We start from the raw sequence: 20,143 nt of genomic DNA on the forward strand, positions 1-20,143 counted from the left end.
CCTCCATCCGGCTGTGCCAAAAAGAAACAATGTCTCGTCGACCAATAAACCAAGATTCCGACTAATATTGCCTCGAGAACCCCTCCCCGAGTATCTACTGGGGTTATTATCCAGGAACCGGTGGGTGACCCCCGATCAACTCCCCAAACCGGCACGGATGTGGTGTCCTCCTCCCAGCCTGAGGTGGTTTGGCAACCTACCTTCAAGCTCAGAGATGGGCCCCTGCTGGCATCTACTAGTGCAAGTGCCTGGTCCCACGGCCAAGAGGGGCGAGTCGCGCAAAGTTTGGTGCAGGGTCTTTTGGTTGGACTCTATTTGAACTTAGAAAATGACTGGAACTATACTCTCGAACCTTAGTGCAAAAATGTCGTTCCTACAAACAGTATCAAACTGATGATGCGTGAATCGTCAGTTCTATAAGTTCGTCCAGATGATGTCGAATTCTAGTCACTATCCCTGCGAACGTAGGACAAAGGTCCTCCAAGGGTGGTCACCGGTGTGGTGCTTGCCACAACGCCTCCGATGCTAAAGTTAGAATATAGAAACTTTTAGAGAAATAAGAAAGTTCTAAGTATCAGGGATATATGTCTAAGAGTATTTTTAGGGTCAAATTTTGTACCCGGTTTATCTCTGTTCAAGCTGTATATATACAACTTCATGGTTCCTAACCATTGTGGCCTTAATTGTGGCTTTAGTGCCCTTTTTGTAACATCTCAGGGCTCATGAATATGGAATTTGATGAGGTTCCAACGGTCTGCTACCTGATTGGTAACCGTCTGAGGCATTAAATGCTCTTATTAATGATTCACCTGTGTTCGTCCGTGCTGTGCCAAGGTAGACGAGTATATTAGATGATGTTGTCCAAAGAAGGGGTGTTGGTCAGTTCCATCAATGTTTATGTGATTTTTTTTGTCCATAAAAGTTAACAAAAGTTAGTCTTTGAGTCAATTTGGTGAATATGAAAACCTCAAAGAATTATAACTTATAAAGAGGAATTAAAATCGTGGACGGTATTTTTGCAACTGATTAAAACCTAGGGGTATTCTTGCATTTTGACCTTTTTAAAATATTGAAAATGATAATGAATAGGCACAATCTCAAATTCTATTTTTGGACACAAAAGGCTTCATGCTATTGCAACCTTGTTTAGTAAGAAACAGTTGACCACTTGAGCTTGGTTGACCTTGGTTTTTTTTTTTTTTTTTTTAAATCTTCTTTGTGGGCCAGAGTATAAATTGTTTGGATGGAAAAGAGAAAACATAATTTTAGAATACCAAAAAAAAAGTCATGATTTTAACCGCATTTTTTAAAAGCCATAAAACAGTTTTAAAAAAAAAAATTAAGCATACACCTTATGTAATAGATAGTTTAGATTGAGATTTGAAAAAAAATGAACTTTTAATTTTAATTATTAAATTAAAAAAAGAGATAAAATTTGTAAAATTAAAAATTAAAAAGTGAGAGTAGTAAAAAAAATTACGAGATCAAATGGGGTAATTGCATTGCACCGGTCCAAATCAAAAAACAAAACAAAAACAAAAAACAAAGAAAAATTTGTAGCTGAAAATTCCAACATGAATACATGATGGATGAATATTGAAAACTGGCCCATCCCTCCACCATTTAAAACATTCCCATCTAACCTCACCCGCTTCTGCAACTCCGTTAGCAACACCTCCCAATCAGAATTCAAGAAACTGGAAGTGATACTCCACCTCTAAGAAGCACGCGTGGGGGCAGGGCAGTGAACAATGAGGGTCCCTGTTGCTCTGTCCCCGCGCACCTGGTTTTCTTTCTCAAGTTTTAAAGTCCCCATCTTCTTCAATCGGTCCACCACCTCCACCGCCACTCTTCAATCTTCATTACTCTCACTTTCATTTTCATTTCAAAACATAGTGCGTAAGAGTGAGAGTGAGAGACTAAAGAGATTTCTTTCCCATGGCCATGGCGTCCACCAAAGAAAGAGAGAACCACATCTACATGGCTAAGCTTGCCGAGCAAGCTGAGCGCTACGAAGGTCTTTTTAAAGCTTAGCCATTATACTCTGTTTCGTTTCTGAGAAAAAAAAACAATGATAAACAGAGCTTTTAAACTCAAGGTTTTTTATAAACTTATTTCACTTTGAAAAAATGAATGCAGATATGGTGGAACAGATGAAGAAAAGGGTGACGAAGAGCGCAGAACCCGGCATGGAACTGAGCGTGGAAGAGAGGAACCTGTTCTCCGTTGCGTACAAGAACATGGTGGGAGCTCGCAGAGCCTCGTGGAGGATACTATCCTCGCTCGAGCAGAAGGAAGAATTGAAAGGGAACGATCAGAACCTGAAGCGGATCAAGGAGTATAGGCACAAGGTCGAGTCCGAGCTCTCTGACATTTGCGCCGACATCATCTCCCTCATCGACCATCATCTCATCCCGGCTTGCTCCACCGGAGAGCCCACCGTCTTTTTCAACAAAATGTCAGTGGCTTAAGGTTTTTACTTTTTATTAAGGGTTTATGGTTTTTATTTATTTATTTTTATGTTTGTTTTGGGGTGTGGTTGCAGGAAAGGGGACTATTATCGGTATTTGGCGGAGTTTAAGGCTGATGATGAGAAGAAAGAGACTGCTGATCTGTCAATGAAAGCTTACCAGGTAGGTAATTATGTTGTTTTGGTATTGTATGCTATTGGTTTTGAGTTTGAGTTTGTGTTTGTGCTGTTTTTGTTAAAGTAATTATTCAATACTTTATAGTCGGGTTATACTAATTTAATTCATGTGACATTAAAAAAGAGAGTACCACGTGAAGAAGGGGAGAAATTATTAGGTTCATTTGGAAGACTGATGAAGTGGTCATCTCAACCGATAAAATAATGCCAGTTATGCAAATGTGTGTGTCAGATTTCTAATCAACGTAAGAATTGAAAATAAAAAACCATTACGTGATGTCACATTTGCATAAATGACAACTTTTTATTGGTTAGAAGGATCAGGAGGTCCACTTTAGTAATTCTCCCGGGGTACCTAATAATTTCTCTATGAAGGGAGTGATGGGGTGCCCTCCATGAGTACTTAATAATTTAAAAATTGCTAAAATTACTACAATTTTAGTACATGAGCTTTACAAATTGAGTTAGGCTTGGGTCCAACGCATCGAGTGCATTGGACCTGTTGGGATGATGACATGTGGCCAAAAAGGGACATGTGTCACCATTGTAACTGGTCCAATGTTTTGCCATTACAAGTTGATGTGAAAATGAATGTGATTGGTGAATTTAAAAAAATGATAAATGAATGTCAAAATTAGATTGGTGACACGTTAGTTTGTAAAACAATAGTATAAAATTTTTAGTGTTTCTTAGCAGTAATAATTTCCCCTTTTTGTTTGTTTGCTAAGAGAGTGTAGAGAAAAGAAAACAAATCAAAGCTATGATTTCTGGGTTTCTCTTTACATAGAATCAAATGGAGGATTAGAGTTTTGATTTTAATGGGTGTCTGAAATTGCAAATGCAAAAATATTCGATTGTTTGGTCTGTTATTTAAATATGGGTGTTGTCTAAGACTAGTTCTTGTGGATTGGAATGACTAGTAATCTTATAGCTAAAGTTATACATTGAAACATTATGAGGTTATGAAGTTAATAATAATGAATAATTTATGAGCCAAATTTGGTTATTGATTGTGTTATGATGATGAGTATTTTCTGCATTTCTTGACATGGTAGACTCTGTAGTTTTCCTTGTGCATTGTGCCCATTTGATGTTATTTGTTGACTGAAGAGATCATGGTGTTTGTTGAATTTCTTTTTTACTACTTATAACCTTTCATGTAATTTTCAAATTTTGCTTTTGACCCTTGTCTTTTGTACATTGACTGTTGGGTGATGAGAAAAGTAGAGAGATCTTCAAAGAGTTGTACTAGTTCAGTGGACATAAACTATCAGCTTGTGTAGAATGCTATTTTGGTTTTCTAACTTTATTCATTTGAGTTGGTCCAATCTGTACATTTAGTTGTGTATTTCTTTTTGCAGGCAGCTTCTAGGACAGCAGAAGCTGAATTACCTCCTACACATCCCATCAGACTGGGTTTGGCCTTGAATTTCTCTGTATTTCATTATGAAATTATGAACTCTCCTGAAAGGTATGCATATGATATCCTTTCCTTTCTTGTTATTCATATATTGGTACATTGCTTTGTTATTGTTTAGAGAGAGAGAGAAAGAGGAAGATGATTTACTTGTTCTTGCATGTTAATTTTTATCCCAGGGCCTGCTACCTGGCAAAGCAAGCTTTTGATGAAGCTATCTCGGAGTTGGATACTTTGAATGAGGAATCTTACAAAGATAGCACTTTAATTATGCAGCTCTTGAGGGATAACCTCACATTGTGGACTTCTGACATCCCAGAGAATGAAGGTAACTTGTAGATCTTTGTAGGATAAATCAATCTTGCCTAGAATTTTACTCTTGATGAAACTTTAGTGACAACCATTATTGTTTCAGTTAACATCTGCTTGGGTAAAGGAATCAGTCTATATACGTTAATGTGACAAAGAGGCTGGGTTTTGTCTATCATTTTCAAGTTTCCATGACTTGTATATTTATGTTAAACAGATCTACCATTTTTTAGTTGAACAGTAGTGACAATATCAGGAGGTAATGTAAGTCTTGGAGTCAAATTGAATATGAGATCCCAAGAAGGTGCATAATGTTTTGAAAACAGGAGAAAGTAAAGTAGCCTTTTAGATTCAGATTCAAAAAACACGCATTTGTTATTACAGGTCCTATAAAATTAATCAAAGAGGATCTTTTTAAGGAAAGTAATAATTGGATTATAGTTTAGAGAAAGGACCAGAGAGGAGGTTTTTTTGGGTTGGGAAGGGGGGGGGGGGGCCGTGGGGATGGTAGCAGTCTTACAAGCCATGATAATTTCTTTGATGTCTTTTTAGAGCAGATTGAGGTGGATTCTTTGCTCCCAACCTGTGTTTGAAACATTTGCATTGTGTTAGGTAAAAAATGTCAGGTTTTGACCCTTTAATCTATTATTATAGTTTTCGTCTCTATCATATCGTTACTTTCAGCTTTTAGTGGAGAATATAAGTACAATATCCCAAATTTTATTATATGCTTGGAAAACATGACATATCAGTATAGTTATTCTGTTTTATTAGTGGATTATGTACCAAAGCCACTTAATATAATTTATTTTGCACGGACAGAACTATGCTGAATATGAGACTGTGTTCCCATGTATAGATTTGAAAGTTTACCACCTTATGGATGTCACAAAGATTTTCTTGAAGATGATCATGTAAACTTTTTCCCCTCTCCTTTTGAGAGGTTTGTATGTTTTGCTTTCCCAACTTATTGAGTCCATTTTAGGAAGTCTGCCATAATACTTCTTGTTGTATTTGTTGGTGTGACATGTTGAATACCATTTCTAAAGAGTATACCTATCAATATGGGTTGGGATTATGCTTAATTGGTCTCATCTAGAGGTAACTAGCACCCCCCCCCCCCCCCTTTTTTTTTTGGAGAGGTTGATTTGTAGACTTGAACCCGCAATCCATCACTTTTAGTGGAAGGCACTTTGCATTGGGTATCATCCAAAATGAGTATAATGGATTAGAGTCTTATTTTGTCATGGAGAGCTGGTCAGTTATGTTTGAAAAAATTATTAGGTTGGTTGGCTTGTTTGTGTTTTTTGGTCCGTCAGTTGTTTTTTGGGGGGAATTTGTTGGTTGAGGAAAACCTAGAGAGTTAAAAAAAAGTAAAATGTATTTGAAAAAAGCTAGTCTTTATTTCATAAGTTTTAAAAAATGACATAAGATATGTTTGAAAAATTATCTGGTTGGTTGGTTTGTTTGTTTTTTTGGTCGATCTGTCCGTTGTTTTTTGGGGGGAATTTGTTGGTTGAGGAAAACCTAGAGAGTTGAAAAAAAGTAAAATGTATTTGAAAAAAGATGGTCTTTATTTCATAAGTTTTAAAAAATGACATAAGATATTTTTGCTGTATTCCTGGATTTTAGAATGATTTTTGGAACCATTCATCTACAAGGAATGAATTTAGGTTATGCATATTGCATGAAATAGATGATTGATTTGGATACTTAGATGAATAATCTCATAATTCTGTCAATATCTTGTGGAACTGTGATTTGAACATGGTCTCTCTCTCTCTCTCCTTTTTGTTCCAAATCCTCTATATTCTGTTCTGTTTGCTCTCCTGTCAGGTCCTTTCATGTGACCTACATGAAAAGATCAAATATTAGTTATAGGATTTTACTAGCATCCATTAATAAAAGATTAATAGTTATATTTTTTGTTTTGGTTGAGTCGGCATTTCTGTTGTTTTTTGTATTGCAGCAGAAGAAGCCCAAAAGCTGGACATATCTGCTAAAGTAGGTGCAGGTGAAGATGCAGAGGTAGCTTTATTCACTTATTTGACAACTTTTTTCTTATATTTTTTTAGTTTTTTGAACTCTATTTGTTTATAACTTTAATCTTTGGCAGTGAACTGAAGCAGTCCAAGACTTGGCAATTCAAAACATGTAGACGGAGAAAAATGATGCCTGCTAAAGTGCTAAAGTCTTGGGCGCTTTACCTTTGCCCTCTCTCTTTGTCTCTCTAGCTCTGTGTCACAAGGGAAATTTTAGTTCTATCACTCTTTTTATTGTTGTGGGTTTTATCCTTTATGATTGTTGTTTTTCTTTGGATTGTCAGCTTGTTGGCTTAATCTGAAGGTTTTTAAAGGTTTCTCTAGGTATACCATTCTTTTCCTGGGCTACATAACACATAACACATGTTTAAAATTACAATAATATTCATATCCAACAAAAAAAATTACAATAATATGATGAGCCTATGGTATCTAAAATATTCTCATCTATCAAAAGTACTTGAATTCCCGTCATAATCAACATGCTTATCAAAATCCACCCAAATCCTATTGCCTTTGAATTTTGACAAATCTTTGTGTAATAAGAAACCGTGTGATGCATAATGAATTTGGTTGTCCAGGGTAGGCTTTCGGCTATTGAAATATCTTGATTTGTCGGCAAGACATTTTAGATTGTCTGTCTATTCGTATTTTATATGCAAGACACGTAACTTGTTTCAACTCAAAGTATAAAAACATGTATGGGAAGGAGATTTTTGGATTTGTGATAAAATTGGACCCCTTAAAATGATGGGTTTACAGGGAAAGGAAAAAAAATACATGACATACATGGTTGGACGGTGGAGTATAAAGTGAAATATAAAAAGTATGATTGATAGAGTATAAAGTGAAACACAACAAATTGGACAAAATGATAAGTTTACGACGAAAGTAAAATAAATACATGGCATACTATGATTGGTGGCATAAAGTGGAATATAAAAAGTGGGATATAGATTTTTTTTTATTTTATAATATATATATATATATATATATATATAACCGAAGCATCTGAAGTTCTAATAATTTTTCAAGTCAACTCAATATTTAAATAAAATTATCATTTTATTTTTTTAAAAAAATTGTTCTATCTTTTTAATAAGTCTAACTTAAACTCAAACTCATCATTAAAAAAAAAAAATATTTTTGTTTAATTCAAATTTAACAAGGAGTGAAACTCTATTTCTCTAATAAGTCCAACTCAAACTCAAATGTTGACATTATTATTATTATTATTATTATTATTATTATTATTATTATTATTATTATCATATCTCTACTTCACTAATGTGATATTTTATGATAAGGTGCAAACTTATAGCCATGAATTTTTTTTTTTAATGTAACCCAATTTTTTTCTTATATTTTTATATTTTTTAGTTATATATATTTTGTTTTGTTTCAATAATTTCTAAGCCATTAATCATTTGATTGTTTAATATTTTTTCGTCTTTCAGTAGTTTTATTATTTGAATTTAATTTTAAGTTATTTTTTGTAGTATCTGAAATTATCTAACAAATTTTTTGTAAGCCATTGCACGTTGAAGCAATGACTTCTTTATTAAATTATAATACAAATTGAAATCATACAAGAGCAAATTATGTAATGGTGTAGTTTTTTAATCAATTTACGATTTTATAAAATTATTTTAATCTACCTCACAAATAGGTAAATTTCTGTGCATAGCACAAGTTAGCTTATAGTATTTAAAAAACAAGATACCTCAATTTTATTTAAATAAAGGGGGGAGAATTTGCAACATAATAGTTAGAAAGGTACGGTGGAATAGACTCCCCAAAAAGAGGAAATGTGGAACATAGAATTTTATATACTTCTTTTCCCCATAATCGAATTTTATATACCTGTTTCAACTCAAAGTGTAAAAATGTGTATGGCAATGGGCCTGACTAGTGCCCTACATGTCATTAAAAAAAAATGTTAACCCATTCTCGCATGGGTTGACCTATTTTCTTTCTCTTTTTCTTTTTTGATAAATAAACCTCATTATTTTTTATTTTGGCTTTATAGTTAATATTTAATCAATGGATTATGTTAACAGGTACCCTTAGAGAAATTGTTAATAAACTATATTAGAAAAGTTTTAACACAACTTTCATATAAAATATAAAAACTGACCAAAAAATTAATTATTTTATCATTTTCCTATAAAATATTTATAACAATAATTTTTGAACCAATACTTTTATGGTATTTGTTAACATTTTCCTTCTTCTATTTATAAAACAACCATTATAAAGTTTAAAATTTTAATATTTTATTGTACACAAGAAGACTGATGAAACCACAAATTATCAAACCACTCCTTTGTTTGTAATGCTCCTAATTACCGAATCAACATATTTTATTATTTAATAAATAACCTACTTAATTGCACAACAGTTCATGCCACTACTGAATTACAACCTACTTAATTGCACAAAAGTTCATGCCACTACTGAATTATGGGTAATTAAAAAAAAATGAACATTATTTAGTAGTCAAAAACACTTTTTTTCTACATCTCATAAATTTAATTAATGAGATGCACAAGAGTGTAACATTTTGCCTTACTACATTCAAAACTGGGGAAATGGCATTATCTTCCATTTAAATTTTTGGTTATTACACTCATCTTTCATCTAGTTTGAAATAAGACACTCGTTTACACCTAAGTTCTTCTTAAATAACAATCACCTTTCTAGCATCAATTGACTATACATGTATCTTAAAAGAGGCCAGTATAAATAATTTACATTTTAGATGAGGTGAGTATCTTATTCAAACTAGAAGAAGGACAAGTATAACACTGAAAATTTAAGGCAAGGTTAATGCAAATTATCCATTCTTTTTGCTAAATGCAAGATGGTGCAATTTTCCATTCAAACCTATAAAACTATGGTAGATTTTTGTTTTTATTTTTGTTTTTGTTAGGCTAATTATTGTTTCACACTTGTAAAATGGTGTATTTAAAACTTGATTTCAAATATAATTGTAAAATGAGAAAATAAAAACATGATTTCATAATTTTAGATAAAATCAACACGATTTCAACTTGTGTGTTCATACCAATAATCATTAATTAGTTAAAGGGGAAATTTTATATATATCCTAATTGCATTGATTTAGACCATATTTTAAAAAATTATTTATAGAAAAAGATAAAAGTAAATTTTTTTTTATAAAATTTTATATTTTTCATAAAATTAATATTAAATTAAAAAAAAATCAATATTAAAAATTTATTCTAAAATAATCAATTTTCTTGCCGCCCATTAGTTAAATACATATTTGCACTTCTCTTTCCTCTCACCCCGGCGGTCAACGCGCGTGGGGGAGTGAGCATCCAAGTCTGTGTTTGTCGGGACACGTCCTCTTCACAACCCACAGAAACAGATTCAAACTTTACTCTCTCTTTACTTTACTTTCATTTCTTTCTTTCTTCATTTCATTTCATTTTATTTGTGTGGTCGAGACTGAGACTAGAGGCTAGATACTGAGAGAGATTAGCCATGGCGATCGATAAAGAAAGAGAGAACCACGTCTACATCGCCAAGCTTGCCGAACAGGCCGAGCGCTACGACGGTCTTTCTCTCTCCCTCTCTCAAACCTTCTTCTTCTTCTCTCTCTCTCTTTTGTTTTTCTTCCTCTGTTTGGTTTCCGAGAAAATCGACGGAGTAAAAAAGCTAAATACGATGTTTGAGCAATTTTCTCTTTCCTCTTCTCGGTTCCCGGTTAAATGTCTAGTAGTATTTTACGTTTGTTAACTTCTACTTTATTTTCTCGGCAGCCATACATGAATTTTTTTTTGAAAAATTTTATGTGCAGAAATGGTGGATGCGATGACGAAAGTGGCGAATATGGACGTGGAACTGAGCGTGGAAGAGAGGAACCTACTCTCCGTTGCGTACAAGAACGTGGTTGGAGCTCGCAGAGCCTCGTGGAGGATCCTATCTTCGCTGGAGCAGAAGGAGGAGTCCAAAGGGAACGATCTGAACGCGAAGCGGATCAAGAATTACAGGCACGAGATCGAATCCGAGCTCTCCCGAGTTTGCGCCGACATTATCGCCCTCATCGATGAGCATCTCATCCCCTCTTGCTCCGTTGGAGAATCACCCGTCTTTTTCTACAAAATGTCTGTCAATTAGGGTTTCTAATTTAGGGTTTGGATTTTTTTAGGAAGTAGGGTTTTGCTTCTTACTTTTTCTGTTTATGTGCTTTTTTTTTGGGGGTGGTTGCAGGAAAGGGGATTACTATCGATATTTGGCCGAGTTCAGGGCTGATGATGAGAGGAAAGAGACTGCTGATCTGTCAATGAAAGCTTATCAGGTTGATAATTTTGTTTTGGTTTTCTATGCTTTTGGTTTTGGGTTTCAGTTTGTGCTTTAATTTGATACTTGGGGGTGTGATTTGAAACACACTAGTAGGTTCCAACCAGTTGAGCTACAAGGCTCTTGGCGTAGAGTAATTATTAAGTACTCTAAGAGAGTACGACGGCACAGTATTCGTTCCTCTCGAGTAATAGTGGGCTTTACTAATTAAATTCATTGTGGTTTCCATTTTCATATGAGAGGAAATAGTACCAGGAGTCCCTAATAAATTTCACTTTTATACTTGTTAAGAGTGTGTAGAGAAAATAAAAGAAATCAAAAGCTTTCAATTCTGGACTTCTCTTTATATGGATTTGAATGGGGGATTAATTGATTTTAATGGGTGTCTGAAAAATGCAAACATATTCAACTGTCTGTTCTGTTATTTAAATTTGGGTGTTACCTAAGAAAAGTTTGTGTTGGATTGGGATGACTAGTAATGCTCTAACTAAATTTCCGCATTGAAAGCATTACATGGTTATGAAGTTAATAATAACGAATAGTTTGTGAGCCAAACTTGGTAATCGATTGTGTAAGGATGATGAGTGCTGTGTATTTCTTGACATGGTAGAATTGTGTGGTTTATTTGTTCATTGTGCCTATTTGATGTTATTTCTTTCTCTTGACCAAAGAGTTCATGTGTTTCTCAGTGCTTTTCTTATGCCTTTTCATGTAATTTTGAAATTTTGCTTTTAACCAGTCATCTTGGGTGACGACTGATGAGAAAATTAGAAAGCATCTTCAAAGGGTTTTACTGGTTTAATGGACATAAACTATCAGCTTTATGCTGTAGAATGCTATTTTGGTTGGGTTCAATCTGTTCACTTGTTGTGTGTTTCTTCTTTTAGGCAGCTTCTACTACAGCAGAGGCTGAATTACCTCCTACGCATCCCATCAGATTGGGTTTGGCCTTGAATTTCTCTGTATTTTATTATGAAATCATGAACTCTCCTGAAAGGTATGATGGCATCCTTTCCTCTTTTGTAATTTATTTATTGGTAAATTGTTTTGGTTTTGAGAGAAAGAGAGAGAGATGATTTACTTGTTCTTGCGTGATATTTTTTATCCCAGGGCCTGCGCCCTGGCAAAGCAAGCTTTTGATGAAGCTATCTCAGAGTTGGATAGTTTGAGCGAAGAATCTTACAAAGACAGCACATTAATCATGCAACTCTTGAGGGACAACCTCACGTTGTGGACTTCTGATATCCCAGAGAATGAAGGTAACTTGTAGATCTTTTAGGATAATTAATCTTACCTAGAATTACACTCTTGAAGAAACTTTGGTGACAACCGTTAAATTTCCGCAGTTACTTGGATAATTTATCTATATATGTTGTATTCACAAAAAGGCTGGGATTTGTCTATCATTTTTGCATTTGTATGTCATGAATATTTATGTTACACAGATTCAACAGTTTTTTTTAGTTGAACAGTGTTGACAATAAGTTACATGTGACATTATCTGGAGGTAAAATCTTCGAGTCAAGTTGAATATGAGATCTCAAAACGTTACATGATGTTTTGAAGATGGAGGAAAGTAGGAGAAGACTTCTAGATACAGATATAGAAAACATCCATCTGTTATTACAGGCTCCTGAATTGAATTTGTAAATTTGAGTACTGACTGTACTGTTCAGTTACGTTCATGCCTTGGTGAATATTAATCAAAGATGGTCTTATTAAGGAAATTAATAATTGGATTATGGTTTAGAGAAAGATGAGAGAGAAGAGTTTCTTTCTTGCCGCAGGGGGGGGGGGTGGTGGTGAGATTGGTATGAGTTTACAGTCGTGATAATTTCTTTGATGTCCTTTTAGAGCAGATTGAGGTGGATTCTTTGGTCCCAACCAGTGTTTGAAACATGTGCATGGTGTTGGGTAAAAAAAATCAGATTTTGACCCTTTAATCGATTATATTATCATTTTCATCTCTATCTTATCGTTCATTATATTAATTTCATTTAAGATAGTTTGAAGTTATAATTGTTCATCTTCTTATGTATATTTTTTTTATTGGTAACACACGCACCCAGTGGGTCTTGAAGCCATGATCTTTCTCTCCACCTAGTACTTGTAAGGGCAGGAGGTGCTAGTTGAGCTACAGCTCACTGGCAAGTTATAGTGGAAAATATAATACCACAAGTACAATATCCCAAATTTTCTTCTATGCTTTATTTTTTGGAGAGCATATAAGTATAGTTGTGCTATCTTATTATTGTATCATGCACCCAAAAAAACTTTTTGCATTATTCTCCAAAGCCACCTAATATAATTTTTCAACGATCAGAACTGTGCTGAATATGAGAGTTAAACGCCTTTATTGATGCCACAAAGATTTTCTTGTAGATGATAATGTGAGGTTCACAATTGTGACATTAATTTGCCTAAATTATGAATTGGAATCATAATAAAAAGAAAATGTTATTTTTCTCCTCTTCTTTTGAGAGGTTTATATGTTTTCCTTTCTTATTCTATTGAGTCTATTTTAGGAAGCCTGCCATGTTACTTTTTGTTGTTTTTATTTTTGCTTAAACATTGTATCTGTTGGTTGGACATGTTGAATATTATTTCTAAAGAGTATTCCTTTCAAGGTGGGCCATTATGCTTAGTTGGTCTCATCTATACATATCTTTCAAGTTGACTTAGCACCCAAAAAACATTGCATCAGATGTCATCCAAAATGATTAATTGGACTAAGAGTCTTATTCATTATGGACAGTTGGTCTGTTATGTTGACAAATCAGGTTTTATTTTTTTTTGGGGGGGGGGGGGGAGGGGGGTGTGGTGGGCAAGGGAGGGAGGAGGGGATTTGTTAGTTGAGGGAAAACTAGAGAGTTGCCATGGAGTTGTGGGATATGGTTTTCGGTTTATTGGAAGTTTGTTGGGTTATGCCAAGGTCTGTTGTTGAGGTATTGGCTTGCTGGCAAGGTCGTTTTAGTCGCCATTGTAATGGAGATATATGGAAGGCCGTTCCTCATTGTTTGTTGTGGTGTATTTGGAAGGAGAGAAATAGTAGGTGTTTTGAAGACATCGAGAGTTCCATGCCTGATCTCAAACTTCTTCTTTTCCGAACCTTACTTGACTGGTTCTCAGTGTGGAGAAGCCATCATTTTTCTTCTATTTTGGATTTACTTGACTTTTGTAATGTTCGTCTTTGATTTGTTCCCCCTTGTATACTCCCTGTATACTTGGGTGACTCTTTTTAATATCAATGACTTTATTACTTATCAAAAAAAAAAAACTAGAGAGTTGCAAAATGTAAAAAGTGCTTGAAAAAAACTAGTGTTTATTTCATAATTATCTAAAAAGTGACATGAATTTTTTCCCCAGTACTCCTGGATTTTTGTACAATTTTCAGAACCTTTCATCTCTAAGGAATGAATTTAGGTTATTCATGTTTGCATGAAATGGATGATTGATTTGGGTTCTTAGGGGAATAATATCATAATTCTGTGTCAATATCTTGTGGAACTGTGATCTGAACTTGGTTTCTCTGTCTCTCATTATTGCTCCAAATCCTCTACTAGTCCATTCTGTTTGCTCTTCTATCAGGTCCTTTCATGGGACCTTTTACTGCAAAAGATCAAATATTTAGTTATATATATATTTTTTGTTTTGAATGAGTTGGTATTTATGTTGTTTTTTGCATAGCAGTGGAAGAAGCCCCGAAGCTGAACAGTTCTGCCAAGGCAGGTGGAGGTGAAGATGCAGAGGTAGCTTATTTGCATTTTGACAATCCTCTTGTTAAACTTTTGAGTTTTTTGAACTCTCATGTGTTTATCTATTCTTTGGCAGTGAACTGAAGCAGCTTCAAAACTTGGGAATTAGAAATCTGTAGATGGTGAAAATTGTTGATGCCTGCTAAACTCAAGGGTGCTTTTTACTTTTTTCGCTCTCTCTCACACTCTGTCACAAGGGTAATTCTAGTTCTATCACTCGTTTTTGTTGTAGGTTTGTCTTTGTGACTGTAGTTTCTCTTTGGATTATCAGACCATTTGCAACCCCGAAGTGGTTACTTCATACTGTATGTTGTTAGCTATTGGTTTAATCTGAAGGCTTTTAAAGGTTTCTTGAGGCCTTCTTGTCATATTTTTCTGTTTGACGAACATGTGACACCATTTAGACGGTGTCGTATCAATTGTCTTGTTTTTGTAGATCCGTGGGCTTGTGTTCTTTAATCTTTATGATTTTTTTGGTCATAGCATTCTAAAAATTGCAGGGGTGGAGCCACTCAATGTTAAGTGGGGGCCCCATCTCCACTCTGATTTGGTAGGAGAGAGAGGGAAAGAGTTTGGGCAAATTACACTTTTCTATACTAAACTATCTCCTTGCTTTATCGTTTGTCATGGTATCTAGTCTAACGGGATTTAGCATTAGAAGACCAATTTACCTCTCTCCAAAACAAATGGATTAGAGCAATTGCATTAGTTGATGCAAAAATTTTTCCATTTTGCACATTTGAAACTTACTTTTTCTATTTTACACTTTCATACAAAATGCCTATATCAGTTTTTCCATTATACACATTTATTTAAATAAAATATTCATTTCTTTACCTACACAGCCACTGACCCACACCCACAATCCACACTGGTATCACATCGGAATCTACACAACTTACCAGCAAAAAACCAAAAAAACAAACCCAGCAAAATAAAAAATGGATCAAAACCCACTTATCAAGATCGACGCCCCGCCTTGAGCAACAAGATCGGCCCCTCTGGTGGCAATGGTGAGAACAAGAAACAAGATCAACGCCTCCACTGTGCAACAACGAGAAACAAAGGCAAGCGATGGCGATGGCGATGGCGATGGCGATGGCAAGAGACATTCAACCCCATTCAACTTGAAACCCACTGATCAAGTCCATTCAACCCGAAAATAACGAGAAACAAAGGAAGAAAGAGGAAGCTAGAGGAAGAAAGATTGATGAGATGAGATAAGGAGAGAGTTGTGCGCCTTAGAGAGAGGGAGCTGAGAGTTAGTACAAAGAGGAGAGAGAAAAAATTATTAATATATTATATGCACATGTTACAGTAACCGTGCATATTTGCACGGTTATTGTAGTAATTTGCATTTATACATAAGTTTACACCCATTGATGTGGGTGTTTTTTTGCTTAGATTGTGTAAAATTAGTAACTTTTTCTATCTTGCAAAATTTTTTACAAACTGATGTGGTTGCTCTTAGGGGTAAATTGGTCATTCAATGCTAAATTCTGTTAGAGTTAGCAGCAAGACAAATAGTAGGTGGTCAAGTGTAATGTATTTTTAAAAGAGAGGTTTTGCTGCATACAGGGTTATGTGGTAGAAAAAAGAAGGGGATAAATGTCCAAGGGTCCATCTAGTCGTGTATTGCACATTAATCTTGGACACATGTCCTTTTCTTTTCTTTTTGTTGCTGCACGACCTTGTATGCAACAAAGTTTTTCTGCAATAAAGTTTTTCCCTTTTTAAAACTGGAGTTGATTGTACATTTCAATACTTTAAGGGATTAAGTGTAATGGGAGATACATATACACACACACACACATTGATAGTTGGTAATGAGGGGGACTTAAACCCTGTATGTAAAATTTGGAAACTCCAGGAGGTGCGTTGAGATATAAGGCTTTTGACAGTTGAGATATAAGGCTCTTGATAATTGGGAGAATCGTTCAAGGTGAAAAAATATAATTTGCATTTAAAGTTATAATAAATCATAGTCATTGTTTTGGTTGACATAGGAGTCCAATAAATACTGTGCTCTTTTGCCCAGGAAAATGATAAAGTTAGTGTCAATTTTTCTATTAAAAAAAAAAAATTGTAAATAGACATAAAATGTGATTGGAATCGCATAATAAGTATAATAGTTATTTTGAATTATTTTTTATTTGATTTCAAAGTTAATAAATTAATTTGTAATTTATAATTACTAAAATTGTAATATTCTTAGCAAGGTTAGAATTAAGTTACATATGGTGTAACTATAAGTTTGTATCTAATTAAAATTTTGAAATTCTCACTTTTAAATTACATATTCTCTATGTTCTTGGCACATTTGCCAAGTTTCCCACCAATTGAAAATTATTCATTATTTGATCCAAAAACAAAAACTTTTATGTATATTTCTTAGCATTACTCTTTTACTGATGAGATTCGATTTTGAGAGGGAATATTACTAAAATTGTAATGCTCCTAGCTTACCATTCTTCAATTTAACAACAATTTATTGGCCTTCATTGGGGGAGAGAGAAGAAATGAATATTGGGAAATTATTCATCTTGTACTCCGGACAAAGAAATAAACCGCTTTATTAAAATTTGATTACAATAGCTTCAGAGTCCTATTAACCCCGTTAATTTTGACAAAATTCGGGAGGTGAATTAGGCAGATTGGTAAAAATATTCAGCCTCCAGAACCGTTCAATTTTGTTTTTCATTTATTTGTTCTGACTAGCAATTTCATCTCTCACTATCTAATGCTAAGAGGAAGATTTTAGAAAAGGGCCTCAGGATTAGTTGAGAAAATAGGTTGAGAAAAACAACATGGATGAATTATCTTGAACACCTCCATTGATTTTTTTTCTTTGAAATCAGGCCTTTAGAAGTAAAATGAAAAGCAAGTAGGTAGGGTGGACTATGTATCTTTGGTTGATCATCCCAATAGACATACCAATAAGCTGGAAAATGAAAATCATTTAAATGACGATCTTTTAGTGTTTCTCAAATACTCTATCTAATAGAGTTCTTTAAATCTCACGTTCCTTTTATAATATAAGTTTAAGATTATTTCACGTCACCATTCCAATATCATCATCATAAAGTAAAAATTAAGTTAACATAAACAGGAAAAATTATCACCGTTTATGGCAAAAGAAGCAACCAAAACCATTTTCCTGAGATTGAGTACAAAAAAATATATATATCAAGAAGTTAAAATAAATCCATATAACTTGAAGAAACAAGTTTAATTAAAAAACAAATCCAAAAGATAGGCAGGGATTGTCACTCCCTCATTCTAGACTCCGATTGGTAGGGGTACTCTCTTTCTTCAATTCTGTAGCTTAGCAAACTAAAGAACTGTCTTTTATTGAGTTTTGGGTCCAAATAATCTAAGGTGCGTATGTAATATTCGTTTTAGTCCAATAACAAGAATTTTGTACATTATTATAGTGTATTATATTGTTATTGTGGGAAAGTTATTGTGGGCCGTGTGGCAGTGCCCTCACCATTTCCTTTCTCAATCTTTTGGCTAAGATCAAGTGACACATGTTTACTTTTCTTCTTCTTCTTTTATTTTATTATTTTATATTTTATCAGCCAATGGAAACTGCTTTTGGATTCTGAAAAGTGCACCCTTAACGCAAAAATGGAGTAGGAGGGCTGGGGAAAAATACAGTGTATGTTTCACATACGCCCTATTATTAGTCGTGGGAGAGAGAAAATATACACTCATAACAGGGTATATTTCTTCGAGAACTGGAGACTGGCCGTGGGATTAGGGAAGAGAAAGAGAGGGTAGTTTTTGGGTTGTTTCCGCTTTGACAGAATTTAGTTATTTTAGAGTGGCCTGACAGATTTTTTGTTTGTTTGTTTGTTTTGTTTGTATGATGATTCCTTTGACAAATTTAACGCAAATAAATTTGTGTTTCTTTTAAAAAAAAATATTAATTTACTGTTATTATTTGGTGATATGGCACAATCCTAACCATTTAATCATTAAAGAAATGCAAAAATTATTAAGAACTACATGTTAAGAAATCTAAAAAATCTTGATCCCTATCCTTAGGGATTATTATTAACGCTCAATATTTAATTGAAATTTTTTTTTAAATAGAGAAACTTATTATTCATGACAAAGAGAGATTCAAGGAACATATGAGCGGGTCAAATAATTTCTCAACCGCATGCAACGGAAGGGAAAAATCACAACCTCACAAAATATTACAGCTAACAAAGAGTTCTTAACAAACCCCAAAAATAACTTCATCTCTCCCTTTTCTTTGTACTTATTTCTATGAATTAAAACCCCCATCCAAAGAAGAAAAAAGACAAGCAGGAAAAAAAAATGGCAAAGTCTATCATCTCCCTTGCATCTGCCCTTTGCTTCTTGTCCCTCCTTGGCTTTGCTCACTGCCAAAGCCTTTTCTCCGTTGAGGGCAAGGTTTACTGTGACACTTGCCGTATCCAGTTTGTAACAAGGGTCAGCGAGTACATGCAAGGTAATTACTTAACAATTCAATTTCATTGTCACTTTCTTAAAACACATTCATATAACAAAGTAGCAACATTTTTTTCGTTTATTACTACAAAATATGTAGCTTATTATATTGTTGACGTGACATCAATTATATTAATTATCACGTTAGTGAATTATTGACTTATGTGACAATGTAAGAATGAAATTAACTATGTGTTGTTGTTGGTGTAGGTGCAACTGTGGGCATAGAGTGCAGGGACCGTGAAGGCGGCAGCATAACACACAGCGGTACCGCTGTGACCGACGCATCGGGAAGCTACAAACTAGCAGTCGAAGAAGAGCATGAGGAAGACATTTGCGCAGTATCCCTAATTAAGAGTACCAACCCTGACTGCAGTGAGGTGAGCAAGGATCCATTCCTCAAGAAGAGTGCTAGGGTCAGCCTCACAAGCAACAATGGCATTTCAAGCTCAGTTCGCCTTGCCAATCCTCTTGGTTTCTTGAAGAAGGAAGCTCTTCCCCAATGTGCTGAGGTCCTTAAAGAGCTTGGGCTCACTGCTTCTGACATCCTATAAACAAAATTAATTTGACAATGGGGATATCCCTTTAATTTGTTATACCAATTGATTGAATAAGCATTGTTTTTTTTTTTTCTTTTGGTTTTTATAAAGTACCGTGAGAATCATATGTATGTGGGGGGTTCTATAGTCTAACTCCCTACCTATAATTGTATTGTGGGCTAGCAGCCTAGTATTCCTTTGATTGTAGTTTGTGGGGTTGGAATGATTAATCTATAATTGTTTGGTTTATGCCATCCATGGCGTGTATTGTGAGTATACCAGCTTCATATCTGCAAGTAATGCACAAGGGATTCTAATTTGTTCGTGGTTGTTAGTCCCATTGTTGCTCTTTATTCAAATTATAATTCATAGTGTACAATTTATCTTTCTTTTTTTTTTTCAAAAACATGGCAAATTTCATCGAGTGGAATCAACAAAGAAAAGAAAAACGATCAACATATCTTAATGTGTATTTATATATGACAATTCCAAAGGTCAAACCGAGCTCAATGATGACTTTACAAATGAATTCCAATATGCCTATATATCAAATACAAGGAAGTAGAAATAATCAATATTTTATAAATTAAAAGATATGCATTGGGGACTTGTAAGATACAAAT

At 34.4% G+C, this 20,143-nt stretch overlaps 3 protein-coding genes across 4 annotated transcripts; all 3 read left to right on the plus strand.

The window, feature by feature from the left end:
* Positions 1–1,841: 1,841 nt before the first annotated feature.
* On the plus strand, positions 1,842–6,775 carry LOC142633768 (14-3-3 protein 9-like). The gene is made up of 7 exons (XM_075808018.1): positions 1,842–2,017; positions 2,140–2,458; positions 2,546–2,633; positions 4,009–4,118; positions 4,244–4,392; positions 6,343–6,401; positions 6,490–6,775. Exons 1-7 carry the CDS (start codon positions 1,939–1,941, stop codon positions 6,490–6,492), a joined length of 807 nt encoding a protein of 268 aa, XP_075664133.1. The 5' UTR covers positions 1,842–1,938; the 3' UTR covers positions 6,493–6,775.
* A 2,949-nt stretch (positions 6,776–9,724) lies between these two features.
* On the plus strand, positions 9,725–14,938 carry LOC142636753 (14-3-3-like protein B). Of its 2 annotated transcripts, none has more exons than XM_075811039.1 (7): positions 9,725–9,998; positions 10,242–10,548; positions 10,655–10,742; positions 11,632–11,741; positions 11,855–12,003; positions 14,435–14,493; positions 14,576–14,938. In XM_075811039.1, exons 1-7 carry the CDS (start codon positions 9,926–9,928, stop codon positions 14,576–14,578), a joined length of 789 nt encoding a protein of 262 aa, XP_075667154.1. In that variant the 5' UTR covers positions 9,725–9,925; the 3' UTR covers positions 14,579–14,938. The 2 variants fall into 2 exon arrangements, with proteins under 2 accessions (XP_075667154.1, XP_075667153.1); XM_075811038.1 differs by having other exon boundaries at positions 9,727–9,998; positions 14,432–14,493.
* A 3,890-nt stretch (positions 14,939–18,828) lies between these two features.
* Positions 18,829–19,714, plus strand: LOC142633547 (olee1-like protein). Its single transcript, XM_075807788.1, has 2 exons — positions 18,829–18,982; positions 19,192–19,714. The coding sequence occupies exons 1-2, from the start codon at positions 18,829–18,831 to the stop codon at positions 19,533–19,535; spliced, it is 498 nt and encodes a 165-aa protein (XP_075663903.1). The 3' UTR covers positions 19,536–19,714.
* The last annotated feature ends 429 nt before the right edge of the window (positions 19,715–20,143 follow it).

The sequence above is a fragment of the Castanea sativa genome, chromosome 5, assembly GCF_040712315.1.
Source record: "Castanea sativa cultivar Marrone di Chiusa Pesio chromosome 5, ASM4071231v1".
Classification (NCBI taxonomy): domain Eukaryota; kingdom Viridiplantae; phylum Streptophyta; class Magnoliopsida; order Fagales; family Fagaceae; genus Castanea; species Castanea sativa.